General features: G+C 35.6%; 1 protein-coding gene across 5 annotated transcripts in view; it reads left to right on the forward strand.

Annotated features, from left to right (window-relative positions):
- The window catches only part of LOC5574988 (glutamate receptor ionotropic, kainate 2), a 605,301-nt gene that overhangs the window by 502,721 nt on the left and 84,125 nt on the right, over positions 1–18,455 (forward strand). For 4 of the 5 annotated variants that reach the window (XR_002499922.1, XM_021841975.1, XM_021841984.1 and 1 more), the window contains one exon: positions 13,854–13,991. The exons of the other annotated variant lie outside the window; for it this stretch is intronic. Coding sequence is in view for 3 of the 4 variants with exons in the window: in XM_021841975.1 (XP_021697667.1) it covers positions 13,854–13,991 (138 nt within the window). In the remaining variant the exon portion in view is untranslated. The remainder of the gene's footprint in view (positions 1–13,853; positions 13,992–18,455) is intronic. 5 annotated transcript variants of the gene reach the window in all.

An 18,455-nucleotide genomic window follows, 5' to 3' on the forward strand; every position in this document is an offset into this window, starting at 1 on the left:
TCCCATACCTTCAGGAGTGCTCGGTAGATCGATTGGTAAAGCGGCTCACTTCCGTGCTTGAGAAGCTAGACCGGAATCTCGTCCTTCCCAGTAGCCTCACTGTTCTTCAATTCGCTGAAAGCCTTTTTAACCTTTCCTAAGGTCGGTGGGTCCACAGCTTGACCGAAATAATGCATACTACTCGCAATAGTCCTGGAAGATGGATGTTTCCTGCTCCGAAAAAGAATTCGGCCGTGAGAAATTATCCGTTCCGATGCAATCCAGACAGTTGACAAGTTCGATCTTCAATTTCCGATTCACAGGCACTCTGGCCAAAACCTCAAAAGTTGCTTTCTCCTTACGGTAATATTTTTCCCGACTTCCTTGACACTTATGTGGTTTAACTCCAAAGTTTGAAGCAGATTCCTTGAATTTTGAATTTTATACAGCTCCTTGAATAGACTGTGGACTTGATCTTTCAAGATTTTTTTTGCGAAAACGCAGGCAAAAGTAAAAGCGTTTGTCAACGGAAACATCTAGCAGCACGAAAGAAGATAATCAACCAAAACGAAATTGCAACCAGGGTGATCAGGAATGCGAGAGAACAGTGGAAGAAGAATTTATCAAATCTGAATAATTTTAATTTGTAATAAAAAGTACCCTAAGACATTAGGTAGTAGCCCACGAATACCCGCGATGAGAATAAGTTCGGGCGCAAGCTTAAAACAAAACAATCTTGCAATAGATCACTTTTAACACGTGTGAAGATGTATGGGACGCAATTCCTATTAAATGATAACAGCCCTGTGCTATGCTTATACGTGCATTGCAATCGTAGTAGCCATGAATAGCATGTGATGTGATTTGTATTACGATCTGAACAAGTAAATTTCAATTATTTACATCGCGTAAAATTTTATTATTTCAGTTTTTTTCTATATCACACCTTTAGTTTGACATTTCCATATTACTTGTATGGATCGTCATCATTCCTAAGATCCCTTTTTTCTGACAGTATTCCGTATTTAATTTACGCTCCCCAACAACCTTACAAGTTTTAAAAACAGTGATGATAAACTGGCTTTAGGACATTTCGTCGAACGACATTTGGTCTAATGACGTTTGGTCGAATGACATTTGGCCGAAGGTACATTTGGTCGAATTGTTTTGGAACATTTATTTTGGTCGAATGAGGTTTAGTTGAACGAAAATTTGGTTGAAATCTTATTTTCAAATTGTTTATTGAAAGATCATTTGGTAAAATTGGATATGGGTGAATAACAGAGTGTATAGTAGAAGCTTTGATTTATTAAAAATGAAAATTGTGCTAATTAGATGTGTTGGGTAAAGCAAAACGAGTTCACTGAGATGACAAAAGTTGGCTTGCTTCCATTTAGGTTCAGCTTATTTCGAATCGCAGAACATGCCTGAATGAATAAGCAGCATGAAATGTTAAAAACGCAAGAGGTTGATCAATATTTTGGCCATTAAATTGAATAACATTATTTTGCTAATCGCATAAAGATTGTTGAAAATGGCTGATAATTTATCAATTTTTCAATGACTCTTATATTAGCGACAAAATGCTACTTTCGACGATAGTCAGACTAAACGTAAAACTTTTTTTCCATGTTATTTAGATTCGACCACTATCCTTTCCACGGAATGTCGGTTCGTTTAGTGACGTTCGGTCGAATGACATTTGTTCGAAAGTAAATTTGGTCGAAGGGACATTTAATGGAATGGACGTTTGGTCGAATGACTAGAACATTTCGGCGAAAGATTATTTAATAACACTGCGGAACACTTTTTTATCTCAAGCATCAAAATACCGCTACTTAATTAGGAGCTGCTATATTCATTACCGTTTTCAAAAATATCATAGCACGTCTTGTTTTTGAGATATTGGCTTTTCAAAATGCAAAATTTGACTATAGACGAATTCCATCCAGAATGAGTCAAAAATATAAAAATAGTGCTTGATAGCCTTCGATTTGGATTAAAATTTGCACATATTTTTTGTATGGTAGAATAAGTGTTTTCTATAGAAAAATTTATAATTTCGACTCAAGTTTAACCTTTGAAAATGGCCTATAAATTTTTGCATGCAACTTATTTGAATAATTCTAACTCCGAAACTGTTGGTTTTAGAGAAAAATGTTCTATGAAGAATTGTAGTGAACCGTTCGGACTATAGGAAAAATATATACACTGAATTTTTTTTCTTTATTTAAAAAAAAATCAAAAATAAAACTTACTCTCTTCGTACTACTCAGATATTTCATATAATTTTAATATAACACATATTAGCATGATTTCTAGTTTGCGTTGTGAAATAGACTTATGCATAAACATAACTACTCCAAAGAAGGAAATCAATACAAATCAAATACTAGACGACAGACAAAAATACATCACTATATTATCATTTCCAGGAAAATTGACTCCAAACATTTGAAGGACCTTCACATGCTATCCACAAGCCAAACGCAGTTCAACGTCATCGCGAATTCTACAGTCGTTATCTCGTTCATATTACCTACCATTGCCTAACCATCCGTTTCAATTTACTCGACTTCAACCTTTTCGCTGGGTGCGCAACCTGAATCTGAACCTAAAAGTTTGACGAGTGAGAATAGAAAAACGCACCGACGAATCAGAAGAAACAGACAGCAACGCAGCGAGCGAGAAAGAACGACAGAGTGCATCATCTAAAATTTATCAACTCAATAAATCAACGCAAATTCCCAATCAATATTCAAATCGCATCTCATAAATCCCCATCTAATGGAATGAATAATGAATGCTTGCGCTGCACATCGGGGGCTAACGTCGTCGTCGTTGAACTATCCAAAGCGAACAAGTTTCCAAGTTGGACGCTTCAAATGGTGCACTGATGAAATATAGTGAATTTCTCATCTGAAAATATGCACATCATCATATTTCTAGACCAACATTTGGAAAAACTCTGTATTACAAAAGTCATAATTGGAGAAAATCGATGTGGAAGATCAACTTTCCTTTGGTGTTTTTTTTGCAAATAGAACCCAATATTAGGTTCAACGAATAGTCGTTTACAAGATTCGTGATTTGCTATAAAAATCTGTTTTTTTTTTTGTGCTCACGACATACGGTGTTTTTAAATGTTGGTCTTGATTTCTGTGAGATATATAATAAGACGCTTTACTTTTAATTTTACATGCCAATTTTTTTACAATCCTTATGATGATTAAAAATTGAAACATTCATGAATATTTTTACATGTGTACAACTGTGAGGCCTAGTGCAGTAGCAATATCAACGTGCATAATTCGTGTCATCAAAAACTCCAGAGTCTCTAGGCTCAGAAACTACGCTCTAAGCTGTTCGCATACGTCTAAACAGTCCAAAAAACAACTGAATGTTTTGAACGCACGGTGTTTCATTTCCGTTATTATTGAAAAAAACATAAAAACATTAAACGCCAGTTTTTTTTTTGCGTAGTTAATCTTCACTTCTAAAAAAAATCGTTTGCCGCAATTTTGAGTTACGTCCTTTTGAAGGCGTAACGGTCAGAATCATTGATTATTGATATATATATATATATATATATATATATATATATATATATATATATATATATATATATATATATATATATATATATATATATATATATATATATATATATATATATATATATACAGGGTGTTTGGTTCCATGTTTTTAATAATTGGAGGGTAGATAGGTCTCCATGAGATATGAAAAAGTGCCCATGGAACATAGGGTCGCAAATCACTGCTAAGTGAGTTATTCACGATTTTAAGATTTTCAACTTGTTCATCTTTGGAACCACATATCTAATTAACTATGCGTCATACATTTAATCTCAGCGCATGAATCGAAAGTTTATGATCTAATCTATCTTAGTTTCTTGGACGTTATTTTTGTAGAAAATGATTCAAAGGCTCAAATTACGAAAAGTTTGCAAAAAGTGACGGAAAAATCAGCATTTTTCGACGTGTTTTTATGAATTTTATTAAAATTATCGTAATTAATGTTAAAAAAATTCTTCTAGAAAATATGCATTAACTTGTTAGCTACCAAAGTGTCTTTGAGAGCAAAAGTGTATCTCTTGTAGATTCGTCACAATATCATGTTGAAAGTTGTGCTTCAAAGAGCAAAAAAATCAAAATAAATATCGGCTGATAACTCTATTCATTCGTCCGTTCGTGTGTTGATGCCTCTGCGTGTGGATGAAGTGCTCGGAAACGACAGATGTCGGTCGTGCCGAAGTGAAGGGGAAATGAAATCGCTTCGCAACATGCGCCATTTATTTTCTTCTCTTCGCGGCGTTTGGTTTGCAAACAGACGCATAAATAGATTTAGTGCGGTCGCCGCACGACCACCGCAGTAGCGAAAGTGTGTTCATAAAGACTGATCCCTTTAAATTCCTCGCACTAGTAGCTGAGCTACGGTGCAGAGCAGATGGGGGGTGCGCTTGCGCGTGTAGCGAGGACTCAATTTATGCATTTCTCGCCTATGACGTGGAACTTTTGATGCATTTTGAAGGGTTTTAGGTCGTCTATTAATTACATAGAGGTGGACAAGTGAGAGTAGAATTTATGACGTGCCATTCACGCCGTTGTAAAAGTACAACACTACCAAGTAAACCTCGCCCGTGATACACAGCACGAGCGAGGTGAATTCTTAGGTTCAATAAAGTTATCTAAATTTATCGCACTAATGCTCAGCGTGAACTGTTGGAGCAGCAGGATGAAATATCTCACAAAATTAGTGACCGTCTATCCTACTACAGCTTGGTTTTCTGTATAAGGTTGCTTACAAATTATGTTCAATAGATCAATAATCTCTCAGTTAACTATTTTTATAAAATCAAATAATAGACCTACATGTAATATTTCATATAATTTTCAGTGTCGTATCCAGAAAATTGCTCAGGGGAGACGAACGACGCAAAAAAGTGGATATTTTTACAAAAATTGGGATGGCTTAAGACGGTTCAACCACATCATTTTGTTTTTCTTTTATCCAGCAAAATAATAGAATAACTGCATAAAATTAAGAATTTCTTTTGAAATTGAGACTTTGGCAGTTTAATAGGTTCTATGTGTAGTCACAAGAATTAAAAGTCACAATTTGTAGATCAGTACTTTTCTTAAAAAAAGCCTGAAGCCTTGCAATGTTTGTAATATGAAATCAAATATTTTGAAAAAAAAATCAAATAATTCATCAAATTCCAACATTTTTACTTCATTATTGAAACAATTTATGATAGATTGAACGAAAACGACACAATTTTATCAAGCAGGTTGATGCGGTTCTTGTACAAGAATAAAAAAATATAAATGAACCTTTTGTTATGCTCTAAATCAAATAGTAATCAGATCAGTACCCAAATATTTGTAGTTCAAAATTTCATTTTTCTCTCTCTCTCTCTCTGTTGAGTTACTGAGTCTTATTTTTTTAAATTTGAATTAAAAACCAAGAGAAGTGTTAATTTTGAACGATAACATTTGAAATATTTGCAGTTTGCTCTAATAGATGGAAAATTAGAAATCAAATTGAATATAATTTAACAATTAAATGTATTAAAATGAACTTAAAACAGTCACAGTCACAATTAGAAATTGAAGCTCTTTCCAAACTTTAGTCAAGTTTTAATCATCAAGTTAACTGTAACTCTAGCGATGGCAAAATCATTTGAAATTTGACTCATGGAACATATTCAAGACATAAATGTGTATGATTTTACACGAATTAAATAAAAAAAAAAATACCTGCTGGAAACCCACCAAAACCCGGAAATATGAGAATATGTCATTTTTCAAACAAAACTAGTTTCATGTTATTTAAAGCTCCCACAGCAATTTACGGATGCTAATGGTTGTCACTATGGCAAGCCTGTAAAATTTCGTGAAGGGAAATATCCTTCATCATTTTAGTAACAGAACCTCCGAAATGTCAAGAAGGCGAAAGTGTAAACACGACACGTAGCAAAACATTTTTTGGGATGAACAATATTTCATTAATAGTATCAAGAACTTTGGTGATCACTAAAGCCTCTCACTAATTTGAATTTCAAATCCAAATGTTTAATTTTAAAAATAAAATTCAATTCACATTTTCAAAACTGAATAAGCCAAACATGGTTTTAAGAGCGTTTTTCGTATTTCAAGTGGTTTCACACCTAAAACTTACTCCAAAATCCACTAAGGTGGAGAGGGAGGGAGGGTTGACCCTCAAACACACCCCCTCCCACTGATCACTTGTTTCTGTTTTGTAGACAATATGATCTTAATTTTCTTTCTGGCGTTATGTCCCAACTGAGACAGAGCCCTGCTCCTCAGCTTAGTGTACTTATGAGCACTTACATAGTTGTTAACTGAAAGGTTTTCTCAGCCAAAGTTGCTGTTTTGTATGTGTATATGGGCAGAGGCATATACGTTTTAAATATTTTATATGGGACAAAGTCCACGAGACCCCTCCCAGCTCTGAAATTCTTTGGAAATGAGCATGTAGCTTAAGGACAGCCAAAAAAGCACTGCAATATTAAATAAATGAAAAAAAACTCTAGTGGAATTAAATGGTATAGTACTAGATTCGGGTTTTCTTTTATTTATAGGTATTCCACTAAACAGCTCGAAGATTTAATACACAATATTCTTAATTTTTCTCATGATCTCAATTAAATGCTTTTCACACAAAACAAAAGCATGATTACTGCATTCACATGAAAATATTAATTTAGAAAATTTTCAAGATCTATCCTGCAATTTCCAAGTTGTTCCAGTAATTTCTCCAAAAATTCCTTCAGGAATTTTTTCAGTTAATGTTCTCAGGAGTTTCCCAGGGATACCTTCAGACTGAGACCACTTGAGGAATCCTTTGTCGGCCAATACCAGGCTGGTTTTTGGGAGGGCCGATCCGACAACGAATCAGATATTACCAGATACATCTTGCAAATGAACTTAGATAAATTCTTGGAGTATAACTAGCAGACTCACCATCTGTTTGGATTGGAGACGAGGTGTCAATGTCGTGTGTGAATTTAGATGGAAGTAAGGAGACGCACTTTGGAATTCATTGTTCAACATTGCACTCCAGGGTGATATTAGGAGACCAGCGAGCAAAGAAATGACACTATCATGACACGGTCACATCTTCTTCTTCTTCTTGACATTACGTCCTCACTGGGACAGAGCCTGATTCTCAGCTTAGTGTTCTTATGAGCACTACCACAGTAGTTAACTGAGAGCTTTCTTTGCCAAAGTTATCATTTTCGCATTCGTATATCGGGTAGCAGGTACGATGATACTTTATGCGCAGAGAAGTCAAGGAAATTTTCTATTACGAAAAGATGCTGGACCAACCGGGAATCGAACCGAGACACCTTCAGCATGGCTTTACTTTGCAGCCGCGGACTCTAACCACTCGGCTAAGGAAGGCCTACGGTCACATATGGTCCTTGGTCTTGTGGACGATATCGGCCTCATTTAAATCGATCGCAGGTCAGTGGAGGAGGTTTTCGAGACTCTGAAGAAACTGTATTTTTAGGGATTACCCCTGATACTCCTTCAAGAATTATTTTATGAATTTCTCCAGGGTTTTCTCCAGAAATTGTTTGGTAAATTCTGGCAAATTTTTTTTCAGGGATTTCCTATGAGAAACATCAAAGGATTCCTCTAGGAACTCTAAAATTTCTTCGGGGATTTCGCGGATTTCACCTAGCACTCCTTCTCTCAGGAATTACTAGGGATTTGTTCAGAATTTCTTCCAAAGATTTTAACAGGAATTCTTCCAAAGATTCTATCAGGAATACCTCTTTGAATGCTTCCAGAAATATTTACAAGGATTTCTCGTAAATTACTTCCAGAGCTCCCTCCAGGAATTCCTTAAATTACATTCCTTCAGCATTTTCTCCGGAAATACCACCAAGAATACCTCCAAGAGTTTCTCTGAGGATTCCTCTAAAAATACGTCCAAGGTTTCCTCCACGAACTACACAAGAAATAACTTTAAAATTCTACTAAGAATAGCTCCAGGGATTCTTTAGGATTAACTTCATGGTTTCTTCCAGGAATACCTTCAGGTACAGGAATATCTTTCAGGATTCGTCCATAAATTACTGCTTAGATTCCGCTAGCAATAGCTTCTAAGATTCCTCCTGAAATTTGACCATGGGTTCCTCCTGATAAACTTCAGGATATTTTTATCAATTTCTCCGTCATTTGTATAGGAGCTGTCTAGTAACATCCTGTAACTCCTCCGGAGATTCCTGCAGAAATTCCTTCAGAAATACTTTCATTTTTTCCTCCAGGAATATCTCCAATGATTTGTTAGGAAAACCGTCAGGGTTTTCTCTAGCAATCAATAACATATCCATTGATTTTTTTCAAGAGTACCACTAGGGTTTTCTCTTTCGAAAATCTGGATTTACGAGAAATCCTTTTAAATATTTTTCTGTATGAGTGAAGAACTAGCCATATGTGTTAAAATTCACATTAATAAAGAAAAAAAATGTAAATATTTCTGGAAGCATTCAAAGAGGTATTCCTGATAGAATCTTTGGAAGAATTCCTGTTAAAATCTTTGGAGGAAATTCTGAACAAATCCCTAGTGGAATTTCTAAGAGAAGGAGTGCTAGGTGAAATCCGCGAAATCCCCGAAGAAATTTTAGAGGAGTTCCTAGAGGAATCCTTTGATGTATCTCATAGGAAATCCCTGAAAAAAAATTTGCCAGAATTTACCAAACAATTTCTGGAGAAAATCCTGGAGAAATTCATAAAATAATTCTTGAAGGAGTATCAGGGATGATCCCTAAAAATATTGCTGAAAGATGTTTTGCAGATATTCCTCAACGAATTCTTGGAGATATTCAGATTCTTCAGAGCCTCGAAAACCTCCTTCACTGACCTGCGATCGAATTAAATGAGGCCGATATCGTCCACAAGATCAAGGACCATATGTGACCGTAGGCCTTCCTTAGCCGAGTGGTTAGAGTCCGCGGCTGCAAAGTAAAGCCATGCTGAAGGTGTCTCGGTTCGATTCCCGGTTGGTCCAACATCTTTTCGTAATGGAAATTTCCTTGACTTCTCTGCGCATAAAGTATCATCGTTATTGCTACCCGATATACGAATGCGAAAATGATAACTTTGGCAAAGAAAGCTCTCAGTTAACTACTGTGGTAGTGCTCATAAGAACACTAAGCTGAGAATCAGGCTCTGTCCCAGTGAGGACGTAATGTCAAGAAGAAGAAGAAGATGTGACCGTGTCATGATAGTGTCATTTCTTTGCTCGCTGGTCTCCTAATATCACCCTGGAGTGCAATGTTGAACAATGAATTCCAAAGTGCGTCTCCTTACTTCCATCTAAATTCACACACGACATTGACACCTCGTCTCCAATCCAAACAGATGGTGAGTCTGCTAGTTATACTCCAAGAATTTATCTAAGTTCATTTGCAAGATGTATCTGGTAATATCTGATTCGTTGTCGGATCGGCCCTCCCAAAAACCAGCCTGGTATTGGCCGACAAAGGATTCCTCAAGTGGTCTCAGTCTGAAGGTATCCCTGGGAAACTCCTGAGAACATTAACTGAAAGAATTCCTGAAGGAATTTGTGGAGAAATAATTGGAACAACTTGGAAATTGCAGGATAGATCTTTAATATTTTCTAAATTAATATTTTCATGTGAATGCAGTAATCATGCTTTTGTTTTGTGTGAAAAGCATTTAATTGAGATCATGAGAAAAATTAAGAATATTGTGTATTAAATCTTCGAGCTGTTTAGTGGAATGCCTATAAATAAAAGAAAACCCGAATCTAGTACTATACCATTTAATTCCACTAGAGTTTTTTTTCATTTATTTAATATTGCAGTGCTTTTTTGGCTGTCCTTAAGCTACATGCTCATTTCCAAAGAATTTCAGAGCTGGGAGGGGTCTCGTGGACTTTGTCCCATATAAAATATTTAAAACGTATATGCCTCTGCCCATATACACATACAAAACAGCAACTTTGGCTGAGAAAACCTTTCAGTTAACAACTATGTAAGTGCTCATAAGTACACTAAGCTGAGGAGCAGGGCTCTGTCTCAGTTGGGACATAACGCCAGAAAGAAAATTAAGATCATATTGTCTACAAAACAGAAACAAGTGATCAGTGGGAGGGGGTGTGTTTGAGGGTCAACCCTCCCTCCCTCTCCACCTTAGTGGATTTTGGAGTAAGTTTTTGGTGTGAAACCACTTGAAATAAGAAAAACGCTCTTAAAACCATGTTTGGCTTATTCAGTTTTGAAAATGTGAATTGAATTTTATTTTTAAAATTAAACATTTGGATTTGAAATTCAAATTAGTGAGAGGCTTTAGTGATCACCAAAGTTCTTGATACTATTAATGAAATATTGTTCATCCCAAAAAATGTTTTGCTACGTGTCGTGTTTACACTTTCGCCTTCTTGACATTTCGGAGGTTCTGTTACTAAAATGATGAAGGATATTTCCCTTCACGAAATTTTACAGGCTTGCCATAGTGACAACCATTAGCATCCGTAAATTGCTGTGGGAGCTTTAAATAACATGAAACTAGTTTTGTTTGAAAAATGACATATTCTCATATTTCCGGGTTTTGGTGGGTTTCCAGCAGGTATTTTTTTTTTAATTTAATTCGTGTAAAATCATACACATTTATGTCTTGAATATGTTCCATGAGTCAAATTTCAAATGATTTTGCCATCGCTAGAGTTACAGTTAACTTGATGATTAAAACTTGACTAAAGTTTGTAAAGAGCTTCAATTTCTAATTGTGACTGTGACTGTTTTAAGTTCATTTTAATACATTTAATTGTTAAATTATATTCAATTTGATTTCTAATTTTCCATCTATTAGAGCAAACTGCAAATATTTCAAATGTTATCGTTCAAAATTAACACTTCTCTTGGTTTTTAATTCAAATTTAAAAAAATAAGACTCAGTAACTCAAGAGAGAGAGAGAGAGAGAGAGAGAGAGAGAGAGAGAGAGAGAGAGAGAGAGAGAGAGAGAGAGAGAGAGAGAGAGAGAGAGAGAGAGAGAGAGAGAGAGAGAGAGAGAGAGAGAGAGAGAGAAAAAATGAAATTTTGAACTACAAATATTTGGGTACTGATCTGATTACTATTTGATTTAGAGCATAATAAAAGGTTTATTTATATTTTATTATTCTTGTACAAGAACCGCATCAACCTGCTTGATAAAATTGTGTCGTTTTCGTTCAATCTATCATAAATTGTTTCAATAATGAAGTAAAAATGTTGGAATTTGATGAATTATTTGATTTTTTTTTTTTTCAAAATATTTGATTTCATATTACAAACATTGCAAGGCTTCAGGCTTTTTTTTTTAAGAAAAGTACTGATCTACAAATTGTGACTTTTAATTCTTGTGACTGCACATAGAACCTATTAAACTGCCAAAGTCTCAATTTCAAAAGAAATTCTTAATTTTATGCAGTTATTCTATTATTTTGCTGGATAAAAGAAAAACAAAATGATGTGGTTGAACCGTCTTAAGCCATCCCAATTTTTGTAAAAATATCCACTTTTTTGCGTCGTTCGTCTCCCCTGAGCAATTTTCTGGATACGACACTGAAAATTATATGAAATATTACATGTAGGTCTATTATTTGATTTTATTAAAATAGTTAACTGAGAGATTATTGATCTATTGAACATAATTTTTAAGCAACCTTATACAGAAAACCAAGCTGTAGTAGGATAGACGGTCACTAATTTTGTGAGATATTTCATCCTGCTGCTCCAACAGTTCACGCTGAGCATTAGTGCGATACCTAAATTACTTTATTGAACCTAAAAATTCATCTCGCTCGTGCTGTGTATCACGGGCGAGGTTTACTTGGTAGTGTTGTACTTTTACAACGGCGTGAATGGCACGTCATAAATTCTACTCTCACTTGTCCACCTCTATGTAATTAATAGACGACCTAAAACCCTTCAAAATGCATCAAAAGTTCCACGTCATAGGCGAGAAATGCATAAATTGAGTCCTCGCTACACGCGCAAGCGCACCCCCCATCTGCTCTGCACCGTAGCTCAGCTACTAGTGCGAGGAATTTAAAGGGATCAGTCTTTATGAACACACTTTCGCTACTGCGGTGGTCGTGCGGCGACCGCACTAAATCTATTTATGCGTCTGTTTGCAAACCAAACGCCGCGAAGAGAAGAAAATAAATGGCGCATGTTGCGAAGCGATTTCATTTCCCCTTCACTTCGGCACGACCGACATCTGTCGTTTCCGAGCACTTCATCCACACGCAGAGGCATCAACACACGAACGGACGAATGAATAGAGTTATCAGCCGATATTTATTTTGATTTTTTTGCTCTTTGAAGCACAACTTTCAACATGATATTGTGACGAATCTACAAGAGATACACTTTTGCTCTCAAAGACACTTTGGTAGCTAACAAGTTAATGCATATTTTCTAGAAGAATTTTTTTAACATTAATTACGATAATTTTAATAAAATTCATAAAAACACGTCGAAAAATGCTGATTATTCCGTCACTTTTTGCAAACTTTTCGAAATTTGAGCCTTTGAATCATTTTCTACAAAAATAACGTCCAAGAAACTAAGATAGATTAGATCATAAGCTTTCGATTCATGCGCTGAGATTAAATGTATGACGCATAGTTAATTAAATATGTGGTTCCAAAGATGAACAAGTTGAAAATCTTAAAATCGTGAATAACTCACTTAGCAGTGATTTGCGACCCTATGTATCAGCCGATATTTATTTTGATTTTTTTGCTCTTTGAAGCACAACTTTCAACATGATATTGTGACGAATCTACAAGAGATACACTTTTGCTCTCAAAGACACTTTGGTAGCTAACAAGTTAATGCATATTTTCTAGAAGAATTTTTTTAACATTAATTACGATAATTTTAATAAAATTCATAAAAACACGTCGAAAAATGCTGATTATTCCGTCACTTTTTGCAAACTTTTCGAAATTTGAGCCTTTGAATCATTTTCTACAAAAATAACGTCCAAGAAACTAAGATAGATTAGATCATAAGCTTTCGATTCATGCGCTGAGATTAAATGTATGACGCATAGTTAATTAAATATGTGGTTCCAAAGATGAACAAGTTGAAAATCTTAAAATCGTGAATAACTCACTTAGCAGTGATTTGCGACCCTATGTACCATGGGCACTTTTTCATATCTCATGGAGACCTATCTACCCTCCAATTATTAAAAACATGGAACCAAACACCCTGTATATATATATATATATATATATATATATATATATATATATATATATATATATATATATATATATATATATATATATATATATATATATATATATATATATATATATATATATATATATATATATATATATATATATATATATTTATATATATATATACATTTATATATATATGTATATATATATATATATATATATATATATATATATATATATATATATATATATATATATATATATATATTTATATTTATATATATTTATATATATATATATATATATATATATATATATTAACGTTGTATAATGGCACCAAAAATCAATTTCGAATGTTTTCAAATACTTATTTCAATTTAATCTTGTTCAAGCTCGTTTTGCTTTGAAAAGGGCGTATCTCAAAATTTCGTTCTACGATTTTTTTAAAGAGTTAAAAGATGAAGAATAACTATATAAATAAGCTGCAGTTTGAAGTGTTGATGTTTTTTGACAATAACGGAAATGAAGCACCGTGATACGACGACGACGATAAGACCGATTGGAAGCACTTAAATTCGACAATCCGTTCTTGCGCCCGCCTTGCGCTTTTTTTCAGGTTCACACCGTACGAGTGGCCGACGCCAAATCCCTGCGATCCGCATCCGGAAAAACTGCAGACCCAGTTCACGCTGATGAACTGCATGTGGTTCGCCATTGGTTCCCTGATGCAGCAGGGATGTGACTTCCTGCCCAAGTAAGAACCCGAAATGTGTTTCGATTGGAGAAGAAGAGTGATTTTTTTTTTCTCAAATCGGAGGAGAGTTGGTCAAGTTGAATAGCTGGTGATTGACCCCGAGGGGGTCCCGGTTCGATTCGGGCGAATCCATCAATCTCAATTAGTCCGTCATTCGAATGTCCATTACAGCTGGAATAAGGTTTTCTTTCATAGCGTGTCCTTGTCATTACCGGATGGATGACGACGGTCGTCCTTCTTGGAATTTCCATCTTGGTACAATCTTATTTAGTTTTGAGTGGTTCCATCAAATTCAATTCAAAATATGCTCAGCATGTCCAATAATGCTTTCACTGATTGAAAAAAAAAAAATGCCCTTCGATCGAAAATACACTTCAAATTAAAAAGAAACGTAAGTCTAATAAACAAAATTTGATAAATTGGTCATTCTAAGCAATCAGCCAATTGATAAAATGGCATCGTTGTGTATTCACCTTAGTTGTCATTAGGGTGGGGAAACGAATCCAATCCCCAAAATAGTCACTAATGATCCAAAGATAAAAAAAACTAAAACTCTTGTTTATTAATGTTGGAGAATGAAAAACCCAAATCTAGGAAAACAGGCCTTGGAAAATTCACACTTTGCAAGTCAATCGCGGTTTGCATATCAATCGGTTTCTCGGCCCCCATTCATCACATGCATTGTCCCAAAAAGCAACTCCATCAAATCCCACGCTTCGTTACAAGATTTCTCATCCAGGCAGCATCCAGCATGATCCGAAAGAAAGAAAAAAAAAACATCTCTCAATTGCAAATTACTCGCAAAAATCCAATTTCCAAACCGGGCCCAGCATAACAATTCACCATTTTAGGTCCTTGCAGGCGACACGTTGAAGCTTCTTCCTTTATGGGTTCCTTTCAGACGATACCAGGTACTGCAGCATCTCGTCTACGTTACGTCTGTCTGTCTGTAAGCGAGCAACCATCTGTGGTATTGAATTTTTGACGCAAATAAATATAATCCACTCCGCTGGGCTGCTGCAGATGAATGTAAGGTGCCACATATCTACATTCCACGTGTGCATAAAAGTTCTTTTAGGGAATCAGCATAGAGTAGGGAAGTTTCTGGGATGAAGTATCGACTTTTACACTTTATTTGTTATTTTATTGAATGAAACAGAACTTTTACAGAATATCCTATCCGCCTACTTCTTCTTTCTGGTCTGACGTCCCAACAGGAACTACGTTCGCTTCTTAGCTTAGCGTTTAATAAGTACTTTCACAATTTTCTGCTGAGAGCTATCTTTTTCAATTACCCATTTTGCTTTTTTATATTGTTTATTAAGGGTAAAGAGTACATGGTCGCGTAAAGGTACCTTCTCGAAAATCGAATACTGTTATTCACTCCTGTCCAATATTTCCGTCCAGTTTATTTTACCGTTTAGACCCGTTCCTTCAATTATCCGTTGGACCCGTTAGCGAAAGCAACCGTTTGGACACCGTCTTGAGAAAAAAAAAATTAGAAGTGTGTAACATCAAACTGTAGCTGAGAAATCACCCATCACGCAGGCCAACACTTCGGAAAGGAACACACGTCTCCCTTCGTTATCCACTCCACTATAACTGATTGATTGGAGATAATCGTGAATGGAACATAGTCTAAGCACGGAGCCACAAATCAACCCAACTTTGACTTCTTTTGACGCAATTCGGCTCTTCCGTGGGATAACCCAAATTTGGGTAAACTGACATATACCTATCATTAGGTTGTTTTCACTTAACAACGGCAAAACAAACAACTCAATGCAAAAAAAATCTACCCAGCGTTAGCTTTCGAAGTCTCCGTGATGGGTAAAAACAACTGAACGTTGGGTAAACTCGAAAGAACCCAAATTAGGCTTATTCCATTGAACTTCGACTATGGGTCGGTGCATCTCTCTCTGTTTTTGACAACATTGCTGTTGTGAGAGAGGCAAAACAACCCAACCGTGGGTAAAAACTAAATGCAGTTTACCCAAATTTAAGAAAAAAGAACTTATTTTTTGGGTAGTCTGATTTCTCCGTGAGGAAAGTGGTTCACCTACACTGAAGCAAGCGTTGAAGTAACGAGAGCCATGAACGAATCTTCAAAATTGCTATTCCAACCACGATTGACTATCATGAACGCTTTTTATTTGCGTTTGTTCCCTCTCAATCCTACCGTATCGATTGCCGTGCGGTAAGCGTTCGCGATTGATAATCGCCAGATCTTCTGTTCGATTCTGGTTTGCTGCAAGCTTTGAACCATGATATAATATTTTGTACTGTCCAAATGGTGAAATTGAATGCACAAAATATTCGAAATAAATGCGATTAAGTCCGCACAAATCAAATGGTGTTGTGTATTTAATTTAAGTATTTTCAACCGCTACGTTGTTCTCAGTTTAAAGTGAATTTATAGCAGAGAAAAATTACATTTTGTATGAAAATTGACAAGTAAATGAATGAAAAGTTCATCCACTTCTCCCGGCATATTGAAATAACAAAAACGCTATGCAAAGCATAGATAGAGCCACCGTAGTCTTGTGAGTTTGATAGAACAGTAATAGAGCCTAGTGACATGTGAACTTCACGAACATTCGCATACGCTCGTCATACACAGTTTGTTTTTGTTTTCCCTCGAGAAACTTGCATACACTTCCCAGACTCATCAAAATGGATATGGAAATTTAATCCAATTTGAAATCTTTACATCCAGAATCTGGTGTTTTTCGCGACAGAGTGCAGATTGTTTTCCTCTGAGTTTCACAAACACTTCTAAACTACGGCGCTTGTACGATTGAGCGTGATAACCACTATGCTGTCATAATGTTGAATCTCATATGGTCGGTGTTCAGACAAACTGAACCAAGGGCTTTTCAATGATTTCAGGAAAACTTACCTCAGGCATTCGAAATACCAAAATATTTACATTATTTGCTGTTATAATGGAACTTATCTATTTGATAAGGCATCAGTATCAAAAAAGCATCGAAAAAAACAGAATTGATAGAGTCCTTCAGGTATCTTTATAACTCCAAAAATCCAGATAGTCTGGTTTGTCTGAACAGCGACCACATATGGTTGCACCGCTTTTTTGACACGGTGAGTGCCGGAAGAGTTACTTTCAATCTAAATGGTGTGGTCTCGAACATTTTGGTCATTCAATATGAACACAATTTTTTCCACCAGTGCTAACCGTTGTTTGTTTGCTTATCTCGCAGGAAACCATTTTCAAGGTGCACACTTAAAATACTTCACACAAAGCTTCTACAGTTTGATGCAGGCAATAAATCAGTTGAATCAGATAGTTTCTGGTCGTATTATAGTTAAAAATATATTTCACAAAAGTTGTGAAAAAATACGCATCAATCAGACTAAGTAAAACTTTACTTCAACAGTTGATAGTTATGAAGTGATTGTGGAAATTCGATAATCGCAGAGGATTGCCCAAACGATGTCGATACTTACACACCACGACGTAGCACCACACGTCTTGCCGGGTCGGCCGTCCACAAGAGAGAGAGGCCGAGTTCATGCTCTGCATACATACGTCAGTTAACGCGGTGACGTTGTATAGAGACTGAATGAACGTCAGTTCACAGTGAACCGAGGGGTATATATGGTAGTATACTATAACGGGGAATAGGGTGTCCCACAGTGATGAAGTATTGACTGCTCACTTTAAGGCATACTCGGATCATTTTGATGAAAATTTTGACTTGACAGCAGCCTGGCTGCTTGTTGATATCTAGTTCGCACCCCCAGCTTTCAATTATTCATAATTATTGAACAGCTAGTCAGGATGCTAAGCAACCGGGCAATTTGTTAGCTGAGTCTCGATCATAATAATAAAGAAAGAGCTCGTGGAAAAAAATCTAAGTGGAATAACAAGACTCCGCTTATGGATTAATACATCATGGACCACTTTTAAAACTGCTTTAACCAATAACTTCACTTCTCTAAACTCCTTGATTGAGCTTACTGTGATTGGTCTAATATTATTATATGTTGTATGATACTTTACATTAGACACTTTAAGAACTTTTGATTGTGCACATTTTCGCTAAAGCCACTAAGGACTATCTCAATTATTTGTCAAGGTATAGACGTTTTTCGTTCAAAAACATATTATTTTCAAAATACAATAACTCTCTTCTAACAAAAAACGTCCTCACAGTTTTCTCATTCGACATTCCAAAACAACCATTGTTTCGAAGAAAATCTCAGATAATTCTGCAATAATAAGAGATACAACAGTTGTTTGTTGAGCAAAAAGTTGCGAAATCAAAAGTGCTAAAGATGCACGGAACAAAGTTTTTGCGAGAAATTATCGCAAAAAAAGTTATCGAGAAAATAACTGATTTTAAGGACCACCCTAACTAATTTATTTGAAAAAAAAATCATAAATCGATATATATATTTGGGTTGTTCGGCAAAGTTGCTCCAAATCTATTGTTCTGAAAC

The sequence above is a fragment of the Aedes aegypti genome, chromosome 1, assembly GCF_002204515.2.
Source record: "Aedes aegypti strain LVP_AGWG chromosome 1, AaegL5.0 Primary Assembly, whole genome shotgun sequence".
Classification (NCBI taxonomy): domain Eukaryota; kingdom Metazoa; phylum Arthropoda; class Insecta; order Diptera; family Culicidae; genus Aedes; species Aedes aegypti.